This window comes from Lutjanus erythropterus, chromosome 18 (genome assembly GCF_056507025.1).
Source record: "Lutjanus erythropterus isolate fLutEry1 chromosome 18, fLutEry1.hap2, whole genome shotgun sequence".
Taxonomy (NCBI): Eukaryota; Metazoa; Chordata; class Actinopteri; order Lutjaniformes; family Lutjanidae; genus Lutjanus; species Lutjanus erythropterus.
The window spans coordinates 17,674,145-17,693,360 of NC_139334.1; the positions used below are offsets into that span (position 1 = coordinate 17,674,145).

At 39.1% G+C, this 19,216-nt stretch overlaps 1 protein-coding gene across 2 annotated transcripts in view; it reads right to left on the bottom strand.

Moving 5' to 3' along the window:
- Positions 1 to 19,216, bottom strand: part of cdin1 (CDAN1 interacting nuclease 1) — an 86,249-nt gene that overhangs the window by 37,217 nt on the left and 29,816 nt on the right. For both annotated transcript variants that reach the window (XM_084742401.1, XM_084742400.1), the window contains exons 6-10: positions 15,098 to 15,177; positions 14,675 to 14,724; positions 11,608 to 11,675; positions 9,493 to 9,558; positions 8,114 to 8,219 (exon numbers count right to left, since the gene is read on the bottom strand). In XM_084742401.1, the coding sequence (XP_084598527.1) occupies positions 8,114 to 8,219; positions 9,493 to 9,558; positions 11,608 to 11,675; positions 14,675 to 14,724; positions 15,098 to 15,177 (370 nt within the window). The remainder of the gene's footprint in view (positions 1 to 8,113; positions 8,220 to 9,492; positions 9,559 to 11,607; positions 11,676 to 14,674; positions 14,725 to 15,097; positions 15,178 to 19,216) is intronic.

The window sequence follows — 19,216 nt, forward strand, 5'->3', positions numbered from 1 at the left end:
TTAATTTTAACATTCTGGTTGCCTCAAAATGTCTTTTTTTGTGTTTGGTTATACTAAAAGACAGTTGTTCATTATTTTCAGTCAGTACATTTTGTTTTAAGTCTGGTTTCTGTAGTCAAAATTAGCATCCCAATTAATTTCACAGTTAATGTCAATTACGGTTGTACCTTGTTAACTAATCTCATTAGGTAGAACTAGCATTAGCGGTGCGTTTGCTATGCTAACAGTACCTGCCCCCACCAGGTTGGTAACCTACGTTAACCAGACTGTCTACCCCTCACTCCTCCACCTTGTCAAAATATGATCACTTCTGGCTACAAAAAAAAAAAAAAAAAGATGGTGACGGCAAAACATAAGGCTTCAAAACGGTAGTCCACAAACCAATGAGTAACATCATAGTGGTTCTTTTACACAGTCCATGTCAACATCCCCACAAAAGGCTAACATTGGAAACTAAACACACTGCTGGTAGGTGCACTTATGCAGTTATTCACATATTGGATCACTATGATTCAACTGAATGCCCGTTATTCTTTAAAGGTCACAATTCCAGTACAGATTGTTTTTCTTTTTTTATTTTCCCCCTTTCTCTGTTGTGCACATGTCTGACAGCAAGGTGGGGGAAAGTATGGCAGGGCACAGGTCTTGGAGGTGTCGCTTTGTCACCCCAGAAGCGCCAGTACCTGTCCTCGGGGATGGTCCTGTAATGTCCAGCCTCATTGGATCAGCAGCAGCCACGACCTGTGGGCACCCTCTCCCAGGTGACATCTCCTATCTGCTCTGGCTCCATGATGACCCTGCTGCTGCTGCTGAGGCTTATATTACTCTTACTGCTATTGCATTAAATGGGATCACGTAACCTGGCTGTATATGCACATGCAAGTATTTCTAAATAAGGGCAAATGCCTTTAAGCCTATTTAACCAGTTATATTTTCAAAAGGAAACTATCTGCCAACTAAGGATCTGGGCATACAACTTTGTTTAAAGATAAAGGCATAATAAGCTGAATTCAATAAAGGTTGTCTACAACACATCGTATCATTACACTCCTCTTATTAAGCATTCCTGTCGTTACCACTTTGAAAAGTTCAACAAAAAATGATGGACATGTCCATTAAAAAAGGACGGCAATGTACAATATCTCGAATCAAAAAATTAATTTCATGTCGCAAATGGATTGACGGTTCTGAGAATATAACAGAATTACCATGCAATTTCAGCCGCAAAAGCTACAGCGTACAGTTCCAGACATAATTGGAAAAAGTTCACAAAAGACCTCAAGATGTCTAATTGCAGCTGTGTCAACTAATATAAAACATCACATAAATCATATTTTTGTCTATTCATTAGCCAATGTGTCAGCGAGCAGATTAGTGATGTTGTAGGAACAGTCTGCTGAGAGTCGTCAGAGTTACGACTTCCTCATTAATTGTAGTTTTGCTTCCATCATGTGCATCAAAAAAGTGATACAACAAAGGACAAGCACTAATCTCATTTGTGCAATACAGATTTGAATGGAAATCGATATCCACTTTTGGAGCATGAGAACTTTGTGATGGTAATTATGGGAGGACATAAATTATCCACATTACAGCAGGCCATGACGTTCAAAATTACTAAAACAAAAGAGCCAAATGAAACATAATGCATGTGCGTGCATTCGAGTCTCAACAAATTTCCGAGTGGTCAAACCAGATGATGTATAATGGCAAACCCAAAAGTCTTAACCCCCATTTCATATGGGGGAGAAATGAGGCATACTGTCCCATTATATTGCTATAAATCATTTTTTGTGGACGGCTGACAGCTTTTTATCAGATCTAACCTTTTCAAGCCTCCATTAAGAGAGCTAACATTTTCAACTCTGACACATTTGCAGTTTACGAATCTCACAGCTGATTTACTTTGGGAGGGGGGCGCTCTGGCGTCCACGCTCATTTCCACACAGGCTGTCCATTGTGTTGGGTTAGTTGGAATGGGGGAGGAAAAATAGGAAACGGCAAAGAGAAGAACGGGCTCTGAACCCATTCATTTAACTTTACATTTTCCCCTTTAATGTGCTATACCAAAGTGCAAAGTAGTTTTGTTGCTGAAAAGCTATTTTGTGATAAACAGTATATTCTGATTTACTCTATTGATTCTTTCATGGTACAAAACTGCTGCATGAAGGGCAATTAAGGGCACAAGATCCCTTATAATCTGACAAATTAATAATGAGTGGACTCTTAGAGAGGAGATGCAATGAAACTATAAAACAAGCCAAAACTAGACAAATAACAAGCACTGTATCAATTTAAGAAGAACCTTTATGGCCATTTTTGTCAGATGTTTTCTTCAAGCCTATGCTTTGATGCGGTGTGAATGTTTTGACTGATTTGTGATTAGTATTTGTTTGTACGAGCTGTGATACACACTCTCCTGACAACAAGGGCCAATCATTGATCAATATATCCATCTATTTATCCATCCATCAATTTCTCTTCATTCCAGAAACACAGCCTTTACAAAATGACTCCACAGACTGACAACATATTAAAGGGAAAATGTCACACTTTGCATGTGGATGTCCAGTCAGTGTTGATGATAAATGTTATCACTTGTGTCAAGATGTATTGACCAAGAGAGTTTTCCTGCTGCAAAATCTGCTGTTCTTCCTGCATCCAGTGATGTCACAGTGATGTCACTTGATACATAAAAGAACTACAGGTTATTTCAGCTTAGATTTCTAGTCTCTGCCTCTGCATAGCCAGCAGGTGTGCTAGATAAGTATGTTTGTCACCTAACAGTATGTTTTTGCTAACAAAGTGCAGAATAGCTACAGACAAGGGTGGTGATACATGGCAACACAGGGGTGGGGGGTAAGAACCTCGTGCAAAATACATTCTGGTAGATGTAGGCACTGCCAGAAAGGTTTCATGAGCAGGAGGACAGCCTTCACCAAAGAATTTATTGTGTCAATTGACAAAATTTACCATCAACACCGGCTGGAAATTAGAGCTTGACCGACTTATATATAACATCATGCAGATGGGTTTTATTTGTTAGCTTTATAGGAAGTATTTTATGTATATTTGATCTCTTCTGGGTTTAAGGTTTAATATTTACATATATGCATTTTGCTCTTTAAAAAAAAAATCTATTACTAGCTATTAAAAATACTGGTGAAAATTGACTGTTTCAGTGCCATAATGTAATTTTGCACAAATTAAATATTAATATTAAATGTGTAATAAGTGTCTCTGTGCTTAACAACAGACATAGCCATTGAACTAGCCTACTCATACAACAATGATCTTCTCACAAACAGTGTAACCACCCATAAACCTAGAATGTTAGCAGGCTATTCAAATGTAATCACATATTTTTTTTCCTATTCATGAATGATCAAACTATTATATTAAATGTTAAGAATGTCAGCCAATATATTGATATCAAGATTTTTTTTTACTACCTAATATCGGCATTGGCCCCAAAAGTCCAGTATTGGTCAGGGCCTACTGGACATCCTCATGAAAAGTGACAAATTTTCCCTTCAAGTAACCAAACCTCTCAGGTACCCCTACAGTAGCAGGGTCAAAATTTGCAATAAGCAATGACAAAAACACAAACACACATAGACAGGTGCACAATTATTCAGGAAGTCAGCAAATAACTGCCATTATCTGTCTGTATTCTGTAGAAAGTATTTGATGAGATAAACTAATCAGACAAGCACAAGGGCAGAACTTTAGTTGCTGCTCAGAGAGTTATGGAAGGAACTTTGCCAACCATAATTGATTTAAGTACACCATAATCAAGGAGGGGCAGTTAAGGTGGCACCACACGAGGGTCCATATTTCATTACATGCTGTGTTTAACCTTACCCACTTCTCCTAAAACACACAAGAGGCTCATTATGTGTTTAATATTCACCAGCAGGTGAATAATTTTTATGCAACTCTGATAGTTGGGCGAGATGGATAACTCAATTATCTGAACATCCGTCAGAGCAGAGGGCTCGCTGGCTCTGGAACGCCACCAGCTAAGATTGATGGCTGGAAGACACCAATAGCTGCTGCTCCGCCATCTCATCCAGGCACTGGGCCTGAACACGCCGTTTGATTCTGCAGAAGACCGTTTTTCTCTCCATTTTTCCCCCCTTTTATCTTTTTTTCTTGGGAGCATTGTAGGTGAAGCGTCATTACCCCTCACTCCACTGAAGAGGGGTTCATTATGGGGTTAGTGTGTTGGCAAGACTATTGTTTGGATGATAAATGCAGTTGGTGAGGGCTTTGGAGGGAAAATTAGTTATGTTTTTTCTTTCCGTCTACAAAAACATGTCCCCATAGCTCACTCTGCAATGCTTGAGGGCAAACCAAGAACAATTAACACAAGCAATGGGTGAAGCAACTCAGTTAAAGCAAAGAGGGAATTCATGAAAAATAAGCAAATCACTGGAAATGTCAATCAGGGGCAATGAAGTAATTACAAACACTGCTGTGCCTTTCCAAGGGCAGTCAAAGAGAAAACCAAAAGGGTTAGAGTCGAGCACGAGTTTGAGTGAGGAATGGACACACACCCTAAACATCGGCCCTTCAGGGCTCGTCTCTTAAACAGAATCAAACTAATGAGAAGTGAAAGCAGGATGATGTCACCCCATCACTCTCCTGTCCTCCATTTCTCCACTGGTTTATGTTTTTGTGACTACAAAGTGCTGACCCCAAATTGACTGCCTTCATTTTACAAACACCAGAGATGGGAAGCAACTAATACTTTGTTACAGTACTCAAGTGGATTTTTCAAGTATCTGGACTGAAACAGCCAGTAGAAATGTCCTTCTGAGGGCTACTATTTACTTTTATACATTGACATTTCAGAACGTGTATTTTAAGGGAAGACGTTGAATCTATATTTTTTACCAGATTTTTAAGTGTCTTCATTTCTACATGAGAACAGAATGTGTGTACTTTTGCTGTCTTTGACAAACACACACACAAGCATGCACAGCGTGCTCACACACTTGTACCTCAGACAATAATGCATACAGTCTAACAATACAAGAAAGATGAGGCACATTTTCAAATGTCAGCAGTAAATGTCAATTAAAAATTACAAGGGTGCTGGAAAAGGTAGGGTCTGAAGGGACTGACATTTTTTCTTTTTTGACACAACAATGTTTATCTGACCAGGCTGCTGGCTGACATGATGGGATCTACTTTGTCAGTTCCTTAATACACTTGGACAAGGCCGCCGCAGTGAATACCAATGAAAGGCACCCGTGGGCAAATATGTAAGGCACAGACTAACCCTAACCGTCCAATCAGCCCGTTAGTATTCTGATATTTTGACCCACTGTAAACTTAATGCCACGAGTACCAAAGAGGAAGACAAAAGACAGATTAATACCACTTTCTTCAATCCAAATGAAGGCAGAACATTGACTTGCATAGTGAAATATTTATGGAGACATCTGATCTTCATGTCACGCTGCCCTGTGCTGCTAATCAAATGAGCTCTTTACACATTATTTTAAGTTTTACTGACTGAGACAGCAATCATTTCAGTATTTTCTCATCAAAGGGGGTACAGGAATGTTCTGGATCTTAAGCAAAGTCTTTTGCTGTCATCAACTATCTTAGCAGCATTTAATGAGGCCTAAAAAAGATGGTAACCATCAAAGATGGGCCCTTTTTAAATTCACACCTCACTGACTTTTAGTTCCTGACGTCAACAATAGTTAAAAAAAATGACAGAGCTTTTTCTTCTGGAAGCAGGCCATTTCCAAATAAAACTATGTTACTCTGAGAAAATAAAACACACCATTGATTATGACCTTGACCTCATCTCCTGCATTTTAACTGCTCAGTGATATTGGGTGAGTCATCTTCCCTGAAAATCAAATGATTGTTCTGCTGGCAGCTTCTGAGTGAAATCAGTAGGTCAGTCATCTAAAAGCAGGGGTAACATTTTCTGAATGTGAAACCACTATTTCTCTTTCATTTAGTTTAAAAAAAAGTCTTTTCATATAATAATAATAATAATAAACTCTCTGAGGAGTTATTGCTTAAAAACAGATTAATTTTACAATGATTTTAGGACATAAAGAATCGCTCTCAGAAATCCTGATTATGAAGATGGTTATCATTAAAAAAGAAAAACATGTATTACCAACTTAGATTGTATGTTGTATTATAAATTAGAGAATATAAGAAACAAGAATAAGTATAACAAGCTATTTTGAATGGATAACAGTTCGCTATCAGAAAAACCCTAAAACAAATAACTTATTCTGCTATCTAATCTCTGATAGGCAGACAATAGACTGGCTGATTTATGTTGCATGCACAAACACACAAAAATTCATTCACGATAAACACCTTCTCTTTTTGTGTGGAGAAGTCTGATCCTGATTTGGTACTGTGTGTGCACCAGGAAAACAAAAACAAAGAGAGAGTCCGGCCGTGCCTGAGGTCTGGAACCTCCCGGCGCTCCAGCACCATGTCACAACATGTCAGCTGACCGTCACAGCTGAGTGAGGCTGGGGCCGTAGTGAGGAAAATGGTGTGGGCGACTTTTCAGCTCGGTGACTGGAACCTTGTGCCAAGGGAGGCGGCGATGTGAAGACCATGTGTTAACCAAAACATTACTCTGTCTGACTATTCCACTTTGAAATTAAAGCCATAATATGTAACACTTACACATTAAAATGGCTGAAAACAACATGCCCTCTGTTATATATTGTATATTTTGTTGAGTTGTCTGCTGAGATTATCCCAAATGTTTCCAAGATTGTTACGCAACGGTGCATTTCAATTGCTGACCGGTCAATGGTGTCCCGGGCTGCGGAATTTATAAAATTACAATTAAAATCACAATATGGCCAGGTGCAATATCAAAATCAGAAGATGAAAATGTCACATCATTCATGATTTTAATTTTCTGTGAAAATTGTGAGACAAACTCACTCCCACTAGTCCTGAAGCATATCGCAAGATCTGTCAAAATAATCACAATTAAAGATATAATGATTAACCATTAAACGCCTGGCGCTCATGACACGTGCAAGAGTGAGGAAAGAAGTCAGCAAATGTTACAAAATATAATGCATGACAGCCAATTTTGCTGGTATTTAATAGGGAAAGGCTGTTTTTAGCTTTAATTTATGCAATGACTACAGGACATTTTCAGTATTTAAACTACGTACTAGCAAATGAACGACTAAATAAAAAGGAGCATAGCCTCATGACCTCCTTGTAAGACTTATACTCTTACAATGTGAGAAAAAAAAAGTTGCCGTTCTCTGTGTGTACACAGTGCAAAGATGAATTTGGTGGCTGAAGTAGATCTTTCCACAAATGTAAAGTTGTATAAAAGCAAAACAAAAAGGCATTTTACATTGTACATTGTAACAATTGTGTTGTCCACTTTTCCCATGAATTGTGACGTGCTGTTTCTTCTCCAGTGAAACTCCTGGCACACACTGCAGTACATTACGTACATTCCTTAGATGTGTCACTGTCTAGCCTACTTTCATTCACTGCTGTTTTATTTTTTCATTGTGAGCCATGGTTAGCCAAGTCAAACCCTGAATTTTTGATAAAAATGTTTTGAAGAGTTAATGAAATAATGCATTTGGTTCATCTTACCAGCATTGAGACACATGCATTCACATGCATGCACATACACACACCTCTGTTCCCTAAGGGTCAGACCCAGAGGGCCCGTTCCTGCCTAAAGGTTCTCATGACTCCAGATGCAATGGATTAATCACCCATTTCCCAGCTTCCCTTCCACAACAATATGTGTACTCTTGAAAACAATCAAGCTCACGGGCTGTAAAAAGTCTCCAATGACAGGAGTGGATGTGGAAGTAGTGTGATGTGCAGATGTACCACATGGAAGTGTGGGGTTAGTGCGGCCTATGCCAGGGAGGAAGTGGTTAGCCTTGTTAGACAGATATATGAGCTGCATTTATAATACAGAGAAAAGCTGATCGTGGTTAGCGGTCAAAAAGGAGAAGTTATAAAAAAAAAATATAACAAGTTGGAAAATAGGATTATGGTTATATGGTTTATTTAGATAAAGCAAATAAAGCAGAGGACAAAGACGTGAGAATACGAAGAGAGGACTCACCTGTTCCAGTAGCTCCAGAACTGCTCGTTGAGATATGTGCGATGGCTGTGGTCGTCTCCAAATGAGGCTTTGCTTTCAATCCAGTGGACAATATGTCCCTCCACGGCTTTTGATAAACAGAAACACATAGCGACACTTAGAAAACCAGCGACAAGAAAAGCCACACAAGCAAGAACCAGAAGGGACAGGTGACATTTTCTTAGTTTTTTTTTCCTTCTCCTGTCATTCTCAAAAATCAAAGAGGATCTGGCATTAACATGGCAATGTTTTGACAACTGCCAGGGTTCCCACTCTCTTCTAGAGATCATTTTCTAGGACTTTCCCAGGACATTTTCAGTGATCTAGCTGGTAAGACAGACAGTGATCCCAACATACACTTATATGTTGCTCTTCTCTGTGGATGGACATCTGATGTATAGAGACATAACTTAAGCATAACTTTAATGTCAATACTTTAACTACTATCTCTTTCTGCTGTTTTTATGTCCTGTCCTGTTTCAATGCTCTGTTTTAATGATGTTATTATATTTATTTTTTTATAGTATTCTGTCAATGTATTTTATTTTGTTTCTTTTGGAAAAGCTTTGTGCTCCATGCTGGCAAGTGATAAAAATCAGCATTAATAATAATGATGATGATAACTGCTACACAAGTTAAACTTTCATGTCATGTTATGATACATTTTACCTTAATAATGCAATGATGGATAAACAGTAAACAGTAAGTCAAGTTACATTTAAGCTCCCATTATCCAATTCATTATTATGCAGCTCTCAAGAATGTTCAACAAACATTTGAAATCATCAAGGTTAATCATAATCCTTGAACCTTTGCAGGCCAAACAAGCAAGCAAGTCAACAATTAGCAACTGTACCAAACATGCTAACCAACATTATTCAGTACTTTTTCTATAATTTTCCAGGTGTTTTCCAAATTGGTCAACTGTCCCTAGACATATGGGAACCCTGACTGCATAATCCTCTTTGAAATAAGTACCTGTTAAAAGCACAATATGTACATTCTGTAGCTAGGGGGTCTCTCACATTAAAACAAACACAAAAGACGTAGCTTGATGAGTGGCGAAACTGGCGCGGAATCATGGGAGTTATCTTCCCTGGTGAACAACCAGCACAGAGGTATCCTGTGTTTTCCAGGAACTTGTGGTAACTAGTGACTAGCTAGCATCGGCTAGCAGGCACCTTGAAAAAATTTGACCATTGTTGGAAACATTTGGGAAGTGTAAGTAACAACTCAACAAAAACTATAACATATGTCGAGTATTTTTTGACATTTTAATGCAGAAATATTACACATTATATCTTTAATCTTAGTTTCTTTATTTTAGAGAAAATACAGAAAACTGTAATGTAAATACTAACCAATGGGAACCTCCAGGATGATATCAGGTGTTTTGTCGTAGCCCATAGCTCTCAGCTGGTTTTCATCTACAGGAGATAAAGTGCAGAATTTTAACATTTGTCTTTGCAATATTTTTACTCTTTACTGTTACATCAATCCAAGGCAGGTAACCCAACGGCCTTCACCAAGGTGCTGGTAACAAAACCCCTTAGTGTTAGCAAAGAAGAAATAACAGTAGAGGACAGCAAGCACAGTAAAACCATTAACTACATCTGCCACGTATTCGCTGTCGTTGCACAAAAACCTGTAAAGCCAGTTACAGAGCTGCTCTCCAGTTTGCAGTTTGGCAGAGCATTATAAAATATACAGCGAGGGGACAGGGTTGGCATTATAGACTCTGTAAGCCTGACCCCTGCCTGCACAGGCCGCAGCCATTGTCCTTGACTTCTGGTGCGCTTCGGCCATTATCCCTACAACACCTGATTTCTCCATTAAATCTCAGGCTGACCAGGTCATTCAGTTCCAAGGGCCTGCCTCTTTGTCTCCAGCCAAGCTCAACTAATGGGGCATGGAAGGGAATTGAGGAGAGATGGAGGGTGGCGGTGTCAGTGGTGGTGAGGAGGTAGCATCAGCCAAGGGGGGAGAAAGGGAGCTGAGCGAGGTCAGAGAGGCTGCCAGAGGCCTGTGGTACAGACAGAGGGGCATCCTGGGTGTGGTAATGCGGGTGTAGATGTGTATGCGGTAGGATGGGAGCCTCTATTCATACCTACTCAGCTGCTGACATTGTCATGAGGCTCTGATCGCCTTTTTTACATCACCTTTGATTAAAATTAATGGGCCATCCCTGCTGTTGGGTAGCTTATTTCCAATCCATTTATCAGATGGGGTGAGGCCGCCTCAGTGGCCCTTGTGTCGCCCGAACTCTGACAGTTTTAGAACAGTCCTCTGTACAGCTCTGAGGAAAGGTCAGCACTCCAGGTCCAAATAAATGATATGGTCTTAATGGCAGAGGGAATGACTTTTACCTTTCATCACTCATCTGACCTAGGGGATGGTGATGAGATGGGGGTGATGGTAGAAATGAAGGGAGGGTTAAAAATTCTGTTGCACAATTTCACACCTGGACACTCTACCTTCATTTAATATTGTTGGAACAAGACAATGGTGCTAAGAAAGCAGAAGGTATTAAGGAAACATCTATTATTACAAATATGTAACTAGTTAAAACTACAACCACAAGTGAAGAATTTCTTTTTTCTAAACATTAATCTGATACAAAATAGTCTTTGCAATCAAAGATCCCCTGAAAGCGATAGTTCTTCCTTAGATTGAGGGGCACTAGTACAGAAGCTAAGTAATGAACTGCTGTGGACAGGGTCCGCAGCAAAATAGATTCTGTCCACTTAAAATAAAGAGGAGGAAATAACACAGGAGTTGTTGGCCTGCTGCTACCTTGATCTGTTAGTCTGTTGCTGCTGTTGTGTGCCTTTGGTGAATCTGATTTATCCTTTTAAAACACCAAAGTCACATCATAACACACACAAAAAAAACAGTTCGAGGCAGCAGCAGACCAGCAGCTCCTGTGGCCTGCAAGATAAATAAATTAGCGATTTTGCCCATGCAGTCTGGTTGGTGAGGAGAGAGCAATTTGGCTTGTATAAAAGCAGTCTGTCAGCAAGGTAAATAAGTGAACATATTCTAAATATAGTGTACAACTGCAGGGGTGTTCACCAGCATCTACAGTAAGTAAGACAATGTAGGTAACTCATGCAACTGCACATCAAATAATCCAAACTATCCCTTTAATGATACTATCACAATTCATGTTCATTTAAATAGAAACTGACTTTTTTCATTCATTCTTAAAAAAAAAACTGAAAAGCAACCTGAGAGAACCAAACATTACAACTAATAAAACATTAAAACCTACCTTTGAAGCTTTTATTCTTTAAATATTCATTGTATGCTGGCGCATAAACAACCAAGGATATTTGATAACAGCTCCTTGTTGTTAGCAAATCAATATGAGATAACATCCACTGCATCAGTCATGTCCAGGCCTCCCTTTGCTAAGCTTACTGCGATGACCGGACTGACTTTAGAAATGTGATGAGAAGGTCAAGATGATGGCTTACCTAAAAAGGAAAGGTTCCTCTCCTTCAGTTTGTCACGGAGCAGCACCTCATGCTCTTGGCCAATAGCGCTGGGAATAAAGAGTCAAGGATTCCAACAAATAGCAAAAGCAGTATTTCATATGTCTGCTGACACACCTAAATGTTTAGGCAGTGTGGTCTCAGTGGGGGCAATAATCTAAAAGATACAGTTTTCAATACAAATTCCTAATTTCATACTTTTCCAGACACGACTTTCCTTCTTAAGAGTAGATTTTTAAACCCATATTTAACATTTGAGTATAAATAAGTAGATGTTTCTTTGTATATATAAATGGTTTTAATGGTTTTAAAGTATTATGTTGCCAAATAATAGCCAGAAGATCGTGACTCCCTTTGTTGGAGATATTGAATGATTTCAGACAAAGTTTCCACCTAGTTTTCTTTTCCCATTTAGAATCCTTAGCCAACCAGGTTTTATATTTGGGACTGTTGAGCCTACTCTCAGAAAACTTATACTGATCCATTCTGGCTTTTCAGTCCACACTCCTATACTGTAAGCCCAGAGAGGAAGCACATTAACCGAGGCTACCTATATTTATGTTACTTTTCTTTACTAATTGTTGCAGCTTGATTCCATACTTTTCTGTATTGCGTAGGAACCCTGATAACTTTTATGAGAAAATTCTGCAGCAAAAAAATGCAGTCATTTTACCTGCGGTATTGGTTACTACAGAAACAACAAAACACACTGTACTTTGCTGTGGCAACAACATGAGTGCACACACGAGGTGATGTAAGCTCAACTGTGCGTGCGTATGTTTGACATCACTTAAAATTAAGAATCTGCTTTTCTCCATTATTGGCTTGCGATGCAAAGTGAAAGCCACTTCTCTTTTTTGCCGATGTATAGCAAGAGCCCAATCAGAGTTTTCAGGTCAGCCTTAATTTGCTTTCACAACAAATCTCCAAAGTGCATTACCTAAATGAGGAAGATGAAACAAATGCCAATTTGGCAAAATGCATAGAGCGCCTGGACGAAGCTGCTCCGCTCATTCCTCTAAAATCCTTGAAGAAAAATGCTTTTAGAATAAACGTCATTTTGCATCAGGATGCAAGCTGCTTGATGCCACAGAGAGAATTCTTGCTTTTGAAGAGGCCGGATGTCATATATGCCAAACTTGCTTTTTCCAAGAAAGAGAGAGCAAAGTTCTTAAGTCTTTATACTGCCCTCAGCAAATACTAATCACTCAAAATGGATCCTAATTAATTGATACATATTGTGATTGGCTCAAGTGCACTAAGAGCTATTCCTCTCCTGTGAGGATGGAGCTCTTAGTAGTGAGCGGTTATCATGAACTCTCCATGGAGTCAGTAACTGACTCAAAGTTGACACTGATGAGAGGACAGCCAAATAAAGGTAAAAAAGAGGGGATGTGAAGGGGGGGCGCGATGGGACAGGGTTGACTGGCTATGAACAGAACAACCCAGCCCCACCACACACGAAAGCTTGGATGAACACAATAACATACAGACATACACATGTACACGCATTCAAATAAGTCTCCTCCCCCAGGAAATAGTTGGTGTGCTACCCAGCTGCTTGCCCCTAAATAGCCTGGACTCCAATTCTGCCCCTATAGTCATGGCCAAGCCCCTGCTAGACAACAAGGGGGGTATTTGTTGGACAAAGAAAAGGGTACACAATACTGGAAACATAAGGAGTACAACTGAATTAGAAATAAATGCAGTAAAACTAATGTGCAATCAAATGGCTCAAGTTGGACTCATGTACCCAAAGCAGTTTTAAGCCCAACTCAAACTTTTAAAGGAGCAATACGTAGCTATTATTGCTAAAACAGTGAGTTGCAGCCATAGACGGTACATTAAACAGGTTGAAATCCTATTTAATATACGATCTATAGTTGAAGCTACTCCTCCTAAAAGATTATTTATGATTTCTTACAACTCATACACATGAGTTTTAGAAACCCCCACATAAACTGTATTTCAAAAACAATTGATTAAACTCATGAAGTGAAAGTAAACAATGGTTAATAATATTTCCAATTGTAACCATTTAATTTTAAAGCACCCAAATATCAACTAATCAGGTTCACAACTCACATACATTTTTTTTAAAGGCATTTCATAGATTCACGTTCATTTAAAGAAGAAAAGTAATTTATATAAACAGAATATTATAAGTTGGCCAAATATAATTACTTTAATAAACAAGTGAAGAAGTAATAATAAGTAATAACATTACTGTAATTTATTGTAAAATGATATATCATCAGAGGTTGTGGAATCATGTCAGGTTGAAATACTCACTTCTCTGACAACAACAATACAGCCACAGGGTCCTCCTTTGAAACTTCTATTCTGGGATGGATTAACTGTTTGTTCATGTTTATTAGAGTTCAAATTAATGCCGAATGTTCGCCGAACGAGCAAGTGTCTCTTTATGAGATGTAAGAAGTAATTAATAATCTTTCAGAAGGAGGAGATGTTTATAACGGTTAATATGAGCAATATGAGTGAAGTAGGCACTCACTGGACTCCAACTCCAACTGCATTTCTGTGGGAGTGGGCTTTTGTTTTCAGGATAACAGGCCTAAACTGGAGTTTTCTCAGCTTTTTTACAGTGAACTCTCCATGGTGCTGAACAGCATAAGATTTATCAGAACTAAATACAATCTAATTAAAGGGGATTTTCTGCATGTAGGAATAATTTATATTATCTGTAATGAAAATAAAATAACATATCATCTGGGTTGAATAAAATACCAAACAAAAGAACACATTAACCACCATGAGGATTATGAATGATTTTTGTTCATGTATCATACAACATTGGGTCTGATCCACTGTGTGCACATGGAGATGCATTTAGATCAGCCTATCCTCTCCTCCTCTTCTTCCCTCCATCACCTTCCAGCCCGTTGTATCGGTGATGGTGGGATGGCAGGCAGGATGAAACACTTCCTCTGTGAAGCAGAACTTTTATGTCAGGTGAAGCCAGACACATCTCATCCCCTTCAATAGCTCCTCGTCAATTTCAGGCTTAAAATTTTATGGGATAGGATACTGTTTGATGCAGTCTACCAGCGGTCCATAACAGCAGTCATTTATTGTGCACTGAAAAGAGGGGGAAGAAATATTATGGCGTGCGAAAAGGGTGGGTGAGTGGGTGGAAGGGAGGTGAGGCTAAGGGAAGGAAGCCCGTACAGTGCCGGGAAAAGGAGAAAACACAGGAGATGCTGGCAGATTGGCAGGCATGACCGCCGGCTCTCACGTGACCTCATCAACAAACATGAGCGGCTGATGCCGTCTGTCAGCCAGGTGGTACAATATCACTTAAAAACTCACTGTCCATAAGCAGTAGGTCTGTTACATGGACAAAGGTATAGGGAAAAATGTATTATAGTATGTGAAATTGAATTGAAATAATAATAATAAAAAAAGATCTCTTATAATATTTCTGTTTAAATTTAAAATGTAAAACACTTACTTGGTAGATGTGATTGGCCAGAATCTGGTCTGGAATTAACGACGGCTCCTTAAGCATGCTGTTGAGGACTGTTTTAGAGGCTGAGAAGAAGACAGAAAGGCAAGACAGGGAGAAAAACAAATTAAAAAAACACATTAATATTAAATAAGATGAAACACTATAGTGAGAGATATATAGAAAAAATATACTGGGGAGAGCTGGTTTCAAGAATTAAAGGGTGATGTGTGCTAGATTGGTGGGAGGAAGATTTATATATATTTATTAAGGCTTGTAGATTGTTATATTAGAAGGTAATCTATGTACCATTTTAGATTTTAAGGTGCCCTGTGAGTTTTTGACCACGAGTAGCACTTAAGGGTGGGAGAAAAAATGATTCTGAATAAAACATTTTGATTTCTGAATCAATTTTTTATTGTACATATATTAATAAGTAGCACTTCTGTCGTTAGCTCAGTCCTAATACATAATGGGAAACAGACCCCTCAGAATCCACGGACCCCTGAGAACCTCTGGTCTAACCTATAGATGCAAAATATATATATATATATATATATATATATGTATTCTAATTGCTTTGAATTGAATTGAATTGAGAGCAGACGGTGAAAATATACAGACAAAAGACAGGCTTGACATACTGTAATTCACCATGCCACTGTTAGTGCAGTATTTCCACACTAGTCCATTAGACGGCTGCTTGGTGTCTATACAGATTTTCTATAGATAAATGTTTCAGTCCAGAGCACAGGAGCCCCATGTAGTTTATCTATGTTATGAACGCTGACTATTCTGCATCTCTCATCCCCATTCTTGCTCTACTAACATTATAAATCAGAAAGGGGAAGCCCCTCCTGGATTGATTCGCTGGCACTGCAACAGCAAAAAATTTCCTTAAATCATTTCTTAAAAAGATTTGGATTAAATGGATTGTATCATTGTGTGACGAAATGGTTGAGGCACGCCATTTTAGTGATACATGGTCCTGACAGACTTGCAACATTACAGACAATACAAGGAATGTTTCTATTCACATTTCAGGCATGGATGGTGCCTGTACCAACACTGCTAGAAGATTCCCAAGCTCATCTAAAAAACTGTGTTAAGTATATTACAGCTTATTTGCAGATTTATAAAAAAGAATATGATGAAAAAGAAGACAAAGGATCAATTGAAAAAGACTTGGGTGCACATTTACAAATGCTGACTGGAACATTAAGCGCCTGTTAAATGTATTTAATTAATAGAAAGGCACTTAGAAGAATACCTGTAAGACCCTACTTTATTGTCCTGTCTTCCCACTTTGCATTTCATTCATGGGCATTACTCATTGACAGGGTTGGGAGGGTAACTTAAAAAAATGTGTTCTGATACAATTACTACTTAACTGTTAAAAAAGGTAGTAAGTAACTTAATCTAAGTATCACAGTATTAAAGTAATGTAACCTGATTACTTTCCGTTACTTTTGGATGACTTCAATACCAAATATGGTGAAATTGTTCAGTCTAATGTAACATTTCATGTTCATTTGATTTATTAATCGTCCATCCAATTCCTTCCTTTGTTACATGCAAATGCACAATTAGATTAATAGCTGTAATTATGCACATTTAAAGGTACTTCATTACGTAGCTATTCATACATCACTCTCAAACCTCACTGCCATAAACATACTCCAGTCTGGGGCTTGTGTTTTTACCCATGCACCATCCCAGCATCGCCGCCAAAATATGTTTCAACAGTACACTAGCTGTAGTATTGATAGAGCTGGCTAACTGGATATCTGTGTAGCGAACATTAGCGGTTGGCCTGTGAAATGCTGGGTGTTGTCTGTTTGGCTAACATTAGCGGTTGATCTGTGTATCTAACATTAGGGGTTGGCCAGTGAAGTTAATGTTAGACTTATCTGAATTTTTTTTTTTAATTGGATCTTCAAATGTGTCTGATGTTTTCAGTAGTAGTAATAGCAGCTGTTTTAGTAGTGACAAGTTAGCTAACTGGACTTCTGTGTACCTAATGTTTGTCTGTGTAGCTAATGTTAGCGTTGGCTCTGTCTAGCTAACACAAGTGGTTGGTCTTATTTTTAAATGTTTCTTTAAATTAGATGTTGACAGTGACAGTTGATTATTGTGATGCTGTTCCTGATTTAGGAACAAAATAATGGTGAAATCTGTGGTATGTGGAGTTGTGAGGCTTGTAAAATATTGTAATGTGTGCACACTGCACATGGTAGTTATTTTAAAATGTATTTCTAAACTGTGTAACTGTGTAATATCACTACGTCTTTTTTTTCTGTAACTATAATGGAATACAGTTACCTTTTTTATTTATCCTAATTATGTAATCCCATTACATGTAATCTGTAACTCCCGAAGCCTGCTCGTTGAGAAAAATATCACACAGGACAAACGGTGCTGTGAGCCCTCATCTACCTTATGATGAAATAAAGAGGCAGGAGGGTGGAGAAGAACAAAGCCCATTCAGTGTTCCCTCCTCTCTTTCAGTTTCTTCTTCTTTGTCTCCATCTTTCTCTGCCACCTCCTTTCTTTTTTTTTTTTTTCCCTGCTACCTCCTCTCTGTTTCAGTCTCCCCCAGCCAGCCAGCCACGGTACTCCCCCAGCCCACCCCATAACCCCACACTCCTCCTCTTAGAGCTGCAAGGCACAGGGCTGTGCTTTATTTCTTTGCTCATTTTTCTCGGAGATTGGTACCCTCACACGCAGATCCATACCATGCTCCTGTGCGGCGCGGGCGGCGGTGAAGAAAGAGGGTTATATTTTCCCCTTGAGTTAGGACACCTCATGACAAATGATAATGGATAATCAATAAAGCGGGAAATATGAGGCAGCAAACTTTATGAAGCCAGGAGACATATTACTCCCCAACAACACTGGTTTCCCTTAACAAAGTCACTACTCGACTGTGCCTAATAATCTGAAGGAAAATCAAAGGACCCGCAACCACATCAGCAATATTGGCAACTTATTCCACTTTAATGGCATTTTGATTGATTTTTTCCCTCTTCCTAATGGTCGTTTTATAGATTTGACGCTGCTTCTGCAAAACAGTAGTGTGTAATAAACCTCCCCGAAGGCAAACGGTAGCCATTAAAGCTCTTGTCTTACTAGCACTCATAATTGGAGGTTGACCACCACCACATTTTGGTCTCACACACAAACACACACTTCCAGCACTCGCTCTTTCTCCTTGTCTCTCCAGACCTTTTGATATTTTTGGTAGATGGCCATAATAAGTGATAGGATCCCTTTCTCCTGCTCCTTTTGAGCGATGGGGTTAAAAATAGCCATAAAGAGGTGACCTTGGCGCTGACATTGTGGAATTTCAGCCAAGCATTGACCTGATGAAAATGGAAGGCCAGGCCGCTAATAAATCAGGATGCTTTTAAAATGAGTTTACCCTAATGCTCATTCATCACGCGCTGTAATGCCATTTGCAGGCCCGGGATTCGCTGCTGTGCACAAACACAGCAGTAAATAACAACAGGGCCCTTGCATCCCTCGCATCGTTGCAGCCTCCAACATCAGCATACATTTATTAAAGACGCCCCCGCCTTGCACGGCAGCACTCCTCTATGACACCCTGAGCTCCTCTCTGCCACACACACACACACACACACACCGTGCTCTTTAAATACACACACTCAAGGCAGACGCACACACATAAAACACGTGCAAGGAAAATAAAAAGCATAATCTGAAGAACACCAGACACAGAGAACAAAGCCCTGCAGCGCGACTTTGCACCTTGTAAACATTCACCAAATTTACTGTAATTGTCCCATGTTGGTATAAATTCTGACTAAGGCACCATATCACACCGTCAACATCTGAAAACAGAAAGAACAGAGAAGAGAAGAGGAGAATAATAGATGTGAAACGCTACGCCTCCATTGGGATTTGCTAAAGAAAACAAGCAGTGTAAACAAATCACAAGCCTGTTTTCATATGCAACCCCAAAACAAGATAAACTATACGGTGTGAGGCGAGGTAACAGCAGCGACGTAACCTTGGCTTGATTTCTCACTGCTTACTCGTGTCATTTGTAACTACTCTTCTTTTTCTCCACTACACTCAAACAAAGAAAGGCACTAACTAGAACCG